Genomic DNA, 13951 nt, shown 5'->3' with positions numbered 1-13951 from the left:
ACAATATATTATCATTAGTTACAGATAGAAGCGGGCGCCGGCGAGGGCCCCGGGCCCCCTTCGAACAACAACACAGAGGCCGTTGCTTCTCCCCCTAGAGACGACAACCACAATGCTGCCCCTACGCCCCGAGCGAGGCCCCTCACTCCATCAGGTCAGTAGATACTGAGGCCCCGAGCACCTTCCAACAACAACACATAGGCCACTGCCTCACCCCCTAGAGAAGACAATTAACCCTACGCCCGAGTGAGGCCCCTTCACGCAGGTCAGTTACTGGATGAGATAGAGACCTAGGTCTTTTTATACGACTGTCAGGAGCCCTAACCCTTAGGGGCCTTAGGTTTTGGTGGAACCCTTTGGTTTAATTTTGTAGAGCATACCCTAAGGGCCCGGGCACACTTAGCGTCTTTCGAGCGTCGGTGTCTAGCCAACTCTATGGCTGCTGCTCGCCGCAACGACGGCGCGCCGCCATTTTCCATAACGCTGACTAGACGCCGACGTTGTGAAAATTGCGATTGTGTTGCGTTGCTTTTTAGTGCTCGTGTCGTGCCATGTTTCTCTTTAATATTATATAGAAAAATATGTCCAGACTGGTTCCAGAGAACGAACATACCTGCATTGTGCAGCCTCGTAAAGGTTTTTAATGTAAACATTGTTAACTGAATATGTTTACTGTGCTCATATTGTACCTACAATATTGGCATTTTGCCTAAAGCAATTTTCTGCCGGCTTGCTACAGAAATCTGCAAGCATCATTAGATTCATAATCGGTAGTCTGCGGCTTTGTTCTCTTGAAATAAAACGTTGTAAAAACAAGACCAGCCGGCCTAGCCAAGGTGACAATCGCTATCGCTTCGACAATGAAACGCTTTGTGTCTCTCTATCACTCTTTCATATTAGTGCGACAGTGACAGTCGCGTTTCGATCGCTAAGGTGAGTTCGACTAAGATCGGACACCGGGTAAGATCGTATGATTCAAATTTCTGCCTGTTGCGGGGCTTTTTTTTAATGCTGGCAAGGTGATGCAATGCCCGGGACAAAACAGCGCATTGCATCACCTTGCCAGCATTAAAAAAAAGCCCCGCAACAGGCAGAAATTTGAATCATACGATCTTACCCGGTGTCCGATCTTAGTCGAACTCACCTTACGGAGAGTAAGCGATTGGCATTATGGCTACGCGTCCAGGGCTATAACCGCGAATATCGAACTTCATCAATTGCGAGCATTTTTCACTGTAACTCTTAATTATACGTTTTAATGAGAGATCCCCGAGAAGAATAGATCTCCGCAATATGCGAATTTCGGTTTTCGCGGTAGGCCCCCTGTTCTTTAGTTACCTAGTGATCTGAAATGCAGCTACGATTCTTTAGGTATCTGTTTTTTTTATAGTGTATTTATCTAATACCTTTAAACGAGCAATTCTTGTTTATTTATATATATATATATATATATATATATATATATTTCGGGGATCTCGGAAACGGCTCTAACGATTTCGATGAAATTTGCTATATGGGGGTTTTTGGGGGCGAAAAATCGATCTAGCTATGTCTTATCTCTGGGAAAACGCGCATTCTCGAGTTTTTTTATGTTTTCCGAGCGAAGCTCGGTCACCCAGATATTAAATCTTATATGAACAATTTGTCCGAGCATTTATTTTCAATAGATATAATTATTACCTACAGCTATCACAAAATAGGTGTTTTAACTCAAGATTAAATTTTAAATATAACTCATCACAAAAACATTATATTTGTATTACGCTAAAAGTAAATGAAAAAATGCCTTTGTAATAAAATGTTGGAATTCGTTAAAAGTATGCTTAGTTATTTTGAAGTAAAATTTTTCAGAATTCCTCTCTCGTTTATTGTTTTTTATAAAATTTAAATTACTAGATACCTCCATCAAAATAAATCTAGATTCAGGCACTTACCACCAAGTATCGATGTCGACGTCATCACTTTCAATCTTTTTTCTTACAAAGTCGGTGCAGAGTTAGCCTAGACGGACTAGTTAGTAGGTTAGTAACTTATCTTGATTTATGTGACGATCTAATAATATACTAAATATAGACCGTACAATGCTCATTTCCCATTCATCCACGTTTGTAAGGATCTCCAAGAATCCAGATATTGTGTCGGATAAGTATATTATAATGTTCAACTCAGCGGACATCTATAAGTAGTTTATTCCTTCTGAGAAAACGTTGGCGTTCAGCTTCTTCAGAGCTTACGTCATTGCACGCTTTTATATTACTTTTGAAAAGGAGAAAATGTTGTATAGAAATTGCTTACAAAGTGTCTTGATCCCATTATGCATCGTCATCCCTCTTGATCAACGAAATTATTTTTAAAAGCTTTTATTAAGTCGATGCTGTCAAAAATCCGTCTGCGGAAAATTCCGTATAAGTATTCGTATATAAAGTAACGATTGTTTTTGAGATTATCAGTGCAGCACACACTGTTGTGCCGTCGGAAATTACTCGAATTGCGAAATTTCCAAATTGAAAAATTTCGAAAACTCCTCATATTATTGCATACAATGCACTTTCCTGATTATCCGAGAACTTTTTCAAATTATTCGAAGCTTTATATCTGTTAAACACACTCGTACCTACACATAATAAAAACTTTGTGTTGTTGTATAGGTATAAGTTCAATGCTCAAATCAATAACGACTACTGTAATATGGATAAATTTATGTGAAATAAAGCTTTCAATTCAATCAGGTAAACGTTCTAGTGGTTGCCCAGTAGGTACATGACACCCTGCTGTCGCCTCTATTGACATTGGAACCGTGGCGGGCACTCGAGCATCTACCTTACACCTTCATTTTCGATTTAATTTCGATACGTGAAAGTCTCAGGGTGTTTCAACCCGAGGCCCACACGCCCTTGACAATAATAGTTATTAAATTTGTTTTACAAAGGGGCTGGTAATATTGACACCTAAGCAAGCGAAAGATTCCATAATTGAACCACGAGCGTAGAACGATTCGAAAAGTGAAATCTTGAGGGTTACGAGGGTTTCAAGGCACGAGGGTTAAATAACTTTTGCCACCGAGTGAAACACAAAAAATTCATCACACCAACGGGAGGAAAATCCTAACTGTAAAATTCAATCAAACCAAATTAAATCTAAATGACATTATGAAACATTTTTCATTTAAAATCATTATTTAAAAGTACATTTTACCAGCCAACGCAAGAAAACAATTATTTATTTGCCCCACATAAAATGATAGGATAAAATGCAACTTTCTCGTAAGTTTTTGAACAATCAAGAGAGCCTTTACCAGCTGGTGTGGTGAAAAGTCATTGTTATATCATGCAGGGATCGGATACCGGTATTTTTTTATGGGAACGAAAACGGTATTTTTTCGTTCTTTGCTAATTATTTCATTTCTAATTGGGCAATCTAATAATACGATGTTACCTAAAAACACAATTGAGTCCTACATTTCGAGTATAAAATAATTCGAAAAATATGGTTATTTCGAAGTTTTTGCAAAAATCCGGTTTCGATCCCTGATATCATGTAACATTATCTTATATACGTTATTGACCTTGACCGCAACCGTACATTCAAGTCAAAAAACCAAAGAAAAACTGGAAAGTGTCCCTGAATAAGTTACGAGTAACTTTGGAATTCTTGAAACGCGTCCTTCAAAGATTTTCGCAACAACGTGTAATATTGAAATTTTGTAAGAGGAGGGCAATTAATTCCCTTTGAAACGTTATTTAGAATTCTTAATGAACGGGATTTACCTTACCTTACCTTAAGTACTTATGTTGTGTTATGTGAAAAAGATCCTTAGCGCTGATTCTAATGATAATATATTTAAGTTTGAGGTTTTGTATTATATTTCATTTTGTTCAAGTAATATGTTTATTTTACTACAACGTAAAACGCTTTACATAGCAAAATGGAGGTATGAATAAAATGCCACGGATGCCTAAGGGCCAAAACACAGTTATAAATGTGCGTTTTAATTGCCCGAATGCGCCACGAAAAAAAGATGACGTCATAACTGCTTTCGTTTTTTTTTTGTTGGTGCTTCAGGTCAAATTGATTCAAATGGCCTAAAGATTAATCGTACCGATTTTCATACCTTTAACGCCATTTGCAGCGTTTTTTGGCGAACCGCTAGCGCTACATCTGAATGTCACCTTTATGCTGCTTATGATAAAGATGACAATATTTGCGGTCTGTTTTTGTTAGAACTAATAAGCTAACGGACGGGTATCTAATAATCTATCAGATATGGGCACCCAATCCCTGCAAGATTGTCAATACTATTCTATTCACTCGACCTGGAAATAGGGTTGAACGCGCCGATAATTGGCAACGCGCCTATAATAGGAAGGGTGCCGTATAACAATATGCAAATTTGTGCACATGCTGCACCGGCCTTCACCTTGCCTCGTGCCTCCCGCCTCGTTGCCTCGTGCTGTCGTCGGGATATCTTCAGCTAAATCAGTTTAAACTTCTTACAAGCGTAAGGCGATTGTATCTAGTGTCATTATTTTCTTTAACAGTCTGACTGGATGCATAGTTTTTACCAAAGAGAATATTATACTTACTGGACGGATTTCAAAGTACTGAACCGACTGCAAAATGTTAGAAAAACTAGAAATTATAAACAATATTCATAGCATTCCTGAATTTATTTAGTATCTACCGTAGAGTTTCCGATTGGTAAGAGTCCCCAGTAAGCTTCACCGAATTTCACCTTCCCATACAACCGAAATTTCATTCTCATTTTAAAACTACGTGTTGGATTGTAATGAAACTTTGCACATACAATGACATGAGGTACCTATATTGCAATCTCCATAGAGTTGTAATTCAATAACCGGTTTTAACGGCCAAGGCATTTTTTTTGCAGGTAAGTAGCAAGTGCGGTTTTACTTTACAATAGACAAAGGATTACCCTTCGGGGTCTGTTAGAAAGCTACAAACTATACGTTTGTATGGTCGGGAGAACCGAGCTTGCTGCGGACTCTTAGTCTTAAAACGTGGACTATGTCTTAAGGGGCCCACATATTACCAGTTCGCCGGACGATATCAGCCTGTCAGTTGTTCGGAACTGTCACCTTTTGCGTTTAACTGACAGGCTGATATCGTCCGGCGAACTGGTAATCTGTCCCCTTTAAGCGAGGTCATATCCCTATGGTAACTATCGCACGAAAGTCAGACGCTTCGTTTACCTACAATGATGTAATGGCTAGAAAACATTTACCTGTTTACGTCCTTTAGAACCCATACAATAAGCCGATCGATCCAACGTGCATGGCCAACGTGACTGCACTGCCGGGGTTTCCCAATTCCGGGTTCTCATGAGGGCTTATTGAATCAGACATAGTCAGTATTGTTGTCCTTGTAAACGTAATAATAGACTGTTTTTTTTCAGATTCATAACAGAACCCATCCTTTAAAAAATAGGCAAGAAAAACGCCCTTGTATCTCTAGAATCTAGTATTTTCATCTCTAGGCATTTCTCTAGGAGTTGAATTTCCAAAAAAATATTATTTATTAATTGAAATTTTGTTCCAAATTTCAATGTCCAACCTCAAGGTCAAGGTACCTAGTTATAGAGATAGACCTGTGACAACAACTGAGAGCAATGTCGCATATAACGCGACTGTTATAGTACATTACATACCTAATAGGGAGGTGAATTCGTGAATGCTCCAGATCGCAGGTGTTTGTGTCCCGAACCGAAGGTGAGGGCCATAAATATGCGATCTGGGGCTTTACGAATTACCGCCCGTGGTTTGTCTAAAGTTTTACGTCTTGCCTTGGCCAGGAAGTGAGATTTTCTTCTCGCGTAGCGGGAAGAAAATCTCACTTACAGGCCTAGGGTGACGTAAAATATATTTACCCCCTTTTGCATAAAAATGTACGGGCCTGATTTAGTTAAATTATGTTTTATACCTTTCTTACAAATACATTTAAGGTGACGGTAGAGGTGGGTAAATTTTCAGATTCTGTCAATTTACCCCATTTCACACACAAGCGCACTTCACGCACACTACCTCACTTTACTGGGACAGGTCATTGACCCATCAAGTTTTTTTAAGAGTGCGTTTTGAGTTTAGTGTTAACCACTGACCTCTTTTGAGGAACAGAAACTGTAAAAACGTTCCATTGAAAGAAGAAAGAGAAACAATACATTAAATCTTGCTCTCCTTGTCTGTTCATGTCACACGTGACGTATTTAAATTCAAATTTAATTCATTTGATTGTTAACTATTTTCTGCATTTCTGGCTTTCTCGAGATACGCGTTTTGTAAAGTTAAACCGAATAAACCCAGATGTCATTAAGTCAGATGTAAAATGTTATTTACTACTCTATACGGTTATTCATAAGGCGAAAAATCAATTCAATTAAAAATTTAAATAAATAAAGTTTCGGCAGGGTGGAAATTTAATTAAGGCCGACAAAATAAAATTTAATAATATATGTCGGCTGATGTACCCCTAAGATCTTTACAGATTTACTTGTACGAGTATCCTATATTCGCTATTTATTTTGCTATTAAATTTATAAAATTAAAATAAATAATTAAATATTATACTGGCATTCCACCGCTATTATTTCAGTGCTGAACTGATTATCTTCGATCGTAGCCTTGATGATGTAGTTGTACTTACACTTACGGCGGTAGGAGCGGCAATGAACCCCGCGCAGCGTAGAACGAGAGGTGCGTTGGGATAAGTGCATATACATATAATTCTTCGTGCGTCTGTCTGTCTGTCCGTCCGTCTGTCACAGTCTATTTTCTCCGAAACTACTGGACCAATTCAGTTGAAATTTGGCACACATATGTAAATTTGGCACACAAATGTAAATTTGTGACCCAAAGATGGACGTGTAACGTAAATAAAATGTATTTTAGAGAATTTGAAATACGGTAGCCATTTTTGGGGGGGGGTAAATGAAAAAATTAAAAAATATGTTTTTTAAACTATATAGTGTTACATATCAAATAAAAGAGCTCATTGTAAGAATCTCAAACATATATTTTTTTATAATTTTAGGATTAATAGTTCAGCAGTTATTCATGAAAATAGGCAAAAAATGATCATTCTCCGCCCACTTTCTCCGAAACAACTGGATCTAAAATTTTGAAAAAAATACACAAAGTAGTTCTTTACCTATATATGTCAGGAAAATCTATAAGAAATGTGCAGTCAAGCGTGAGACGGACTTAGGGTTTGCAAGATCCGTCAATTTTTCGGATCCGGATATTTCGGATATTAAAATTTGACGGATCCGGATATCCGGATAATTCGGATAATACGGATCTGTATCAAGAAAGGTGACGAAATTTACAACTTACATACAAGGAACAGCTAGTAAAATGTAAAATAATCATATTTTAGTTAATTACAATTATTAATAATTATTATTATTATCTCAAAACAATATAAATATGTATAATAAGATATTCAGTGTAGTCTTAATTAGGTATTCATATTAATAATATTATGCATTTTTTTTTAGGAGGCCGTAGTCAATTTGTAACCGAAAACGCCAAAAATGAAGTAATTAAAGCAAATTTATTTCTATATATCTGCTCAGAAGAATTAATTCTAAAGGTGCCTAAAACCACCGCTTTAACTTCGGCGTTTTTTCTTAAATTTGCCATTATAAGCTCACAAAATAGAAAATGGAGAAAAACCTACATTTATGTACTTTTATTATTATTTTATACCGGTGTGGTGTGATGTAATTTATACTATTAAAAAACGTACTTCCTTTACCTTGGTAAAATAGCTATACCTTCAGTCGTTCGACTGAGAAAAATGGCTTAGAAAAAGTATCTAACTCATTTATTCAGTCCCCCATTACAACAATCTTCCATTATAGGTATATATAAATCCAGTTAATTACTGCAAAATAATGTAAAATTACTACAAAAGTTTCGGGAAATTAAGAAATTTGGGCTTCTTAATAACGAGAAAAAAATATCAATATTAGTTACTCAGCCGCACATCAAGCACATGTTATTTATGTTAACAGAAGACTGGGAACCGACACGATAACACAAAAAAGTCACTGATAACAACACGCACAAGCACTAATGGTGTTCCAGGTAGACGACCCAAAGGCGACTGAGCGAAAACCTGATAACAATTACTTTAAAACATACAAATATTTACCCTTATTCCAGTCAGGAGGCATGCAGGTAGCTCGTTTTTACTGTTACTGTTACTACTGTTTAGTTTAAGCAATATTTGTATTTATTTTATGACGTTATCGCGTACCAATAACGCGACCAATGCAATATTTAACGGATCCGTGAGATCCGAAATATCCGGATCCTATGAGACGTTGGATCCGGATCTTAGATTTGACGGATATCCGGATATTTCGGATATCCGGATCTCAAACCCTAGACGGACTTAATATACGGAACCCTTAGAATGCGAGTCCGACTCGCACTTGTTTTTGTTTAGCTCTTATTAGGTTTAAGGAGTTTTATGAGTGAAAAAAGAAGTTTTTTGTTTTATGTGCCCGCGTTATTGCCGATCGATTGTGTTTTAAACGATAATTAGACAAAAAAACTTGTTTTTCACCCAACGAATATAGATCCCCATGACACATCTTCCAAGTCGCCTTTGGATAGGCTTAATTTAAAAAATAATTGAAATAATGTTCTATATCATTCATACTTGCAAAAAAAGACTAAAAATAATTTACGTGACCAATGCTTATTATTAGTAAATATCTTACATTTTAATATCTGATATATCACACGATACAAAAAAATGGCCGCAAAGTTAAAAGTTTATTTATTTACGTTACTAGTCCATCTTTGGATCACCGACTCTTTGTCATATGTGAAAAATGTGTACCAAATTTCAATTGAATTAGTCTATTAGGGGCAGACACACGAGTGATCTTAAAAGGGATTTTTTTCTTGAATGATTTGTATGTACTTACCCCAACGCACCTCACGTTCCACGCGGCGCAGCGTAATCAGTAAGTACCTAATAATTAGTGTCCGACCGAAACACAAATTTCTGTATATATAAATATTGTTGTCCTACTTGCTCGCCAACTTTTGGTCTTTGTCACATAGTTTAGTTTCATAATACGAAGTACTATTTCGTATGTTTCGGCCAGGCCGAAAGATTCGGCCGTTTTTTGGCCGAAACCGAAACTACGGCCGAAACATGATTTTATGGCCGAAACTGGCCGAAACCGAAACCGAATCTTCGGTCGGACACTACGAATAATCACAATGGTCTTAAGTACCACAGACCCTACTGTCGCTTAAGTCCTTTATGACAATCTCTGCCTATTAGAACTTATAAAAAAAAAAGAAACCGAGTAATTATATCCAACTACCGAACCTGCTTACAAATTTTCTCGAGATATTTGAGAAATGTGATATGCAAAGGAGAACATTCGAACAAACGAAAGTATTTTTGCCCAAGCTGAAACGGAGACCTTCGCCTACGCTCGGTCAGTGATGGTTTAGGTACAGTCAGCTGCAGGTCACCCCTGCATAGAAGATTGTATGCAGGGGTGGTACCTTTTCTCTGCAGCTGACTGTACACCTATAAAAAATTGTTGTACCTGCTGCAATTTTATACCGGTACCGTACTTTATATTTCAACAGGTATAGTACCTTCAAAACGAAGCGGTATTGATAAATAATAACGGTACCGTACCGCCTATAAATAATAATAATAATTCAGCCTATATACAGGGTGGTCCAAACCTTGACGTCCAAAAATTTTTTTTTAGATTCCTCACGTCGTGGGCTATCAGAATATACCCCATGTATGTTAGCCGATTTTTCGTAGTTATCGAGTTATGATTTTTTTTTACTTTTAACTTTTCATATGAAATTCCGGGGTTCCCATACAGAGTGGCTAAAAAATAACTGCATTTCCGTTGCCAGGGAGGTTTTGGGATTATACTGAGCAACTTTTACAATGGGGCCAACCCCGAAACCGCGAAAAAAAATTACCCTTCCATAGAAAATGGACTAGCCAAAATGTATAAAAAGCCAATTTTTTTTTCGCGATTTCGGGGTTGGTCCCATAATAAAAGTTGCTCAGTATAATCCCAACACCTCCCTGGCAACGGAATGCAGTTATTTTTCAGCCACTCTGTATGGGAACCCCGGAATTTCATAGGAATAAGAATAAGAATAGAATAAGAATAAGAATTGTTTATTGCCACATACATGAACATAAAATAGAGTTAGAATTACTTACATAATAAAATAAAACAGTTGTTATCATATACAAAACAAAAGTGAGAAGATCTTTGTATTAGGCAAAGGGTTCCAGTCTCAGCGTGTGCCGGGCCTAGGTGCCCGGCGCTGGTTTTCAGACCGGTCCCAGACTAAGGACGGTCGGAGAATATTACCTACATAGGAAAAGTTAAAAGCTTAAAAAATCATAACTTGAAAACTACGAAAAATCGGCTAACATACATATGGGGTACATTATGATAGCCCACGATTTTTGGACGTCACGGTTTGGACCACCCTGTATAGACAATAATCTCAACGCTAGCCCAATGCGGATTGGGGACTACACACACAGCTTTGAATTTCTTCGCAAATGTATGCACTACGAGTATGCAGGTTTCCTCACGATGTTTCCTCCTTCACCGAAAAGCTAGTGGTAAATATCAAATGATATTTCGTACATAAGTTCCGAAAAACTCATTGGTACGAGCCAGGATACCAATGAGTTTTTCCTTACCGCTTATACCGTAAAGAAATAATGCAGTCTCTGCTTTGCACGATTATTGTGTGGACATAATTCTTATAATCACCGAAACATACATACCTCTACGCACAGAATGTCATTGAAATAAAACATTGTTTTTTATAGTAAATTAATATAACATTCGATTTATACACATAACAATAAGCAGGCCAGGCCGCAGCGATATTGGCCTGTAAGCTTCATCTCGGTCTCCAAATCCGCAAAACTCGCTGGTACTAAATGCTGGTCTTGCCGTTATTAATTATCTTGATTCTTGAAGATTATCAGAACAGCACGTTACGTAATCGCATACATAGACGGAACGAACGTCAACAAAGTAGGTGTAGACACTGCAAGTCTTTAGGTATTAAACGAATTACGCTTAGTATTAATAGATGAGTAATATTTAAATGAACATATAATATTCTCTAACATAAATACAAGATTACAATTAATTGACATCAAAAGTCATTGACGTACAGAAGTCATATACATTTTTATAATGACGCAAAATTGATACCAGCATAATGAAAATCAATCCCAATCAGTAAAACGAGTCTTTAAACTTTTTTCATTTTAAGCGGGTTTTGAAGGAACAAGTTACTTAAATTCGATTGTAATCGTATTGTTTTAGGATAATTTACTGCTGTTTTCGACCGTTACGACCCGTAAATAACAACAACTCACATTTAAAATTTGACTGGAGCTCGACGTGATTATATTTATTTACCCTATTTTATGAAATACAATTTATCTACTGGTATACATTTTCGTATGCGTATATGATGAAATGTCTTTATTAATGTCAAAAACGAGCTATGACGACGTACACGTCTACTTCGATGCAAGGCCAACGGCCATCTGACTCGAAGAAGAGTTTTGAGTGATGTCGTCAATGTATGGAAATTATACGAAAGTTTACATTTGGGATTGAATTTCTGTGTTGTATTTGTGAGTAAAAATATAAGTAGATAATAATCTGGTAGTTTAGTTATCTAGCCTTCAAAATCCCACAACAACTCAATTACTGTCAAAGACAAAACTGTAATGCGTCTTGCTCAAACGGAACTCCATATTTTGATTTTTGGACACTTTTAGTGTCGATTTGTAGAGAATTACAGGAAATAAAAAAAAATATGGCGTGAAGAGCCGGTACACGGCTTCTTCGTGAACAGATTTACGTATAATTTAATGCAGTTATTAATCATTCATTGAACAAATTGATTGCACAAAGTGAGGTCTAAATCGAAAACGTCATATACCGTCCCCTTAAGTCAAAATGACAGATAAAGACAAACGATTCATAATAGCTAATTCAGCCCTAGTAGCACGGTCGCATTTTTATCGTTTATCACCATGCCTGTCACGTTCTAACAAGTATGTAAGTGTGAAAGTGACGGGCATAGTGATAGTCGATAAAAATGGAACCGTGCTGAGCCCGCAGGTGTAACGCTTTTATGAGTAACGCCATTAGAATATTTTGTGTATAATTATGTGTGTAGTTGTCGTAATCTACCGTGTCCTAACCTATGTTATTATCAACATATCTTCGACTATTTCGGCCAAACTGAGACAACACAGTATCACTTGTGTAATTTTTAGCCGGCCCAATATTGGCGCTTTATCTAAGGCGCTATCGATTGCTGGTCCAGGCCTCGAACTGGGTCAATAGCGCGTGGACCCGGCATGCATTACACGTGGGCCTCAAAACACGGGTCGTTTTTAGGGTTCCGTACCTCAAAAGGAAAAAAACGGAACCCTTATAGGATCACTCGTGCGCGCCTCTGTCTGTCCGACCATTTTATCTCCGTAACTACTGGGTACACCGAGTTGTAATCAAGAGATCAAGCAATTTCCCGGTGTTTTTTGTTTCTGGAAAACAACATACGGGTTATTATTTTTTATACATTTAATTTATTTCATTATTGTTTGTTAGGAATTCAAAAGAAAGAGATAATGCAACAATAAAAGGATGTGATAGATCAGTTTCTAGAGCTGTTTTTCTCCAAAGGTCGTCCAAAATCAGATATTGGATCGGACAGTGTGGGAACGCTCTTATACCGGTTTCCGAGGCGAGTGCTCGGTAAGGGTTGAGGGTGGTAGCCAAAGCCTTGGCAGGCCACTTACCGCTCTCGAGTGATTTCTTATTCGCCGCGTCACTTCCAAAGCCCGCCGTGATTCAGCTTTTCTGGAAAGTATGAAAAACACGCTGAAAGCATTTCTGAAAAGAACAAAAACCTGGTTTGATTTGTGAAGTGTTTCAAACGCAAAAAAATAAGTTGATTGAGACGATGAAGCAGTTATTTTATATCACCATAATAGTGTCGCTTACGAACGCTGCTCTTTTGATGTTTTTGAGAATGCTGAGAAAAAGTTTTGGTTTGACACTATACTTTAACAAGACTTATGGCTCCTGTACACGATGGGCCAGCGCCGGCCACTCCAAGGGACGCATTTATGCGTTAGAGGGAGCAAGTGATATTGCTATCTCATTCTACCGCATGGCTGCGTCCTTTGGAGTGGCCGGCGCTGGCCCATCGTGTAGAGGAGCCATTATAGGAATATCAGTCATCACAACCAAAAATACTGGCTGAAGTAAAAAGTTGTGTTCACAGCCACTCTGAGGGCCTACCGCGAACCACGTTCGACGTGTTGCCTCTCTGTCGCCCTTGTCAATTCGTACGTAAGTGTGACAAGGAGGCAACAGAATGTTCCCGAAACAAGTGTCTAAGTGATGAATCTCGCTCTCGTAATCCCTTACGCAATTCTTTGGTTTCAATTCAATTATTTATATTAAATTCTCGCTGTCGTGTTCGTGTTATAAATAAAATTTCAAAGAGCCGTGCCCCGGGTGATTAGCAAAATTACCGCCTCAGACGGTATTGCTAATTGAAAATATCGGGCATTTTGGAGGAAATGTTACTGAATAAATTTAATAATATCCCATATTATATTAAATTAATTAAAGCTGGTTTAGTAAAGATTTGATATTAATGATATTACATTGATATGTGGATAAATTTAAATAATGGGTATTCTTATATAATATTTGACTCAACAAACTTACAATTTCAATTAAATTAAATACAAACGGTCACAGATCGTCCATCACTCTAATTGTTGAATTGAGAAAGATGCCCGTTATTTGCGAAATTCGGTGTTCGCATTAGGCCCTCTGGATTGCCAAACATTACAGCTGGATGACATAGGA

At 37.6% G+C, this 13951-nt stretch overlaps 2 protein-coding genes across 3 annotated transcripts in view; both read left to right on the top strand.

The window, feature by feature from the left end:
- The window catches only part of LOC134648378 (dedicator of cytokinesis protein 7), a 258518-nt gene extending 250472 nt beyond the window's left edge, over positions 1-8046 (top strand). Inside the window, exon 41 of the mRNA XM_063502906.1 lies at positions 8033-8046. The gene's annotated coding sequence lies outside the window, so the exon portion shown is untranslated. The remainder of the gene's footprint in view (positions 1-8032) is intronic.
- LOC134648337 (dual specificity tyrosine-phosphorylation-regulated kinase 2) overlaps positions 1-13951 on the top strand; it is a 66821-nt gene that overhangs the window by 17415 nt on the left and 35455 nt on the right. For both annotated transcript variants that reach the window (XM_063502848.1, XM_063502849.1), the window contains exon 2: positions 19-154. In XM_063502848.1, the coding sequence (XP_063358918.1) occupies positions 19-154 (136 nt within the window). The remainder of the gene's footprint in view (positions 1-18; positions 155-13951) is intronic.

Source organism: Cydia amplana, chromosome 5, assembly GCF_948474715.1.
Source record: "Cydia amplana chromosome 5, ilCydAmpl1.1, whole genome shotgun sequence".
Lineage (NCBI taxonomy): Eukaryota > Metazoa > Arthropoda > Insecta > Lepidoptera > Tortricidae > Cydia > Cydia amplana.
Note: the sequence above shows the minus strand (reverse complement) of the source record. Positions and strands in the feature narration are given on the sequence as shown.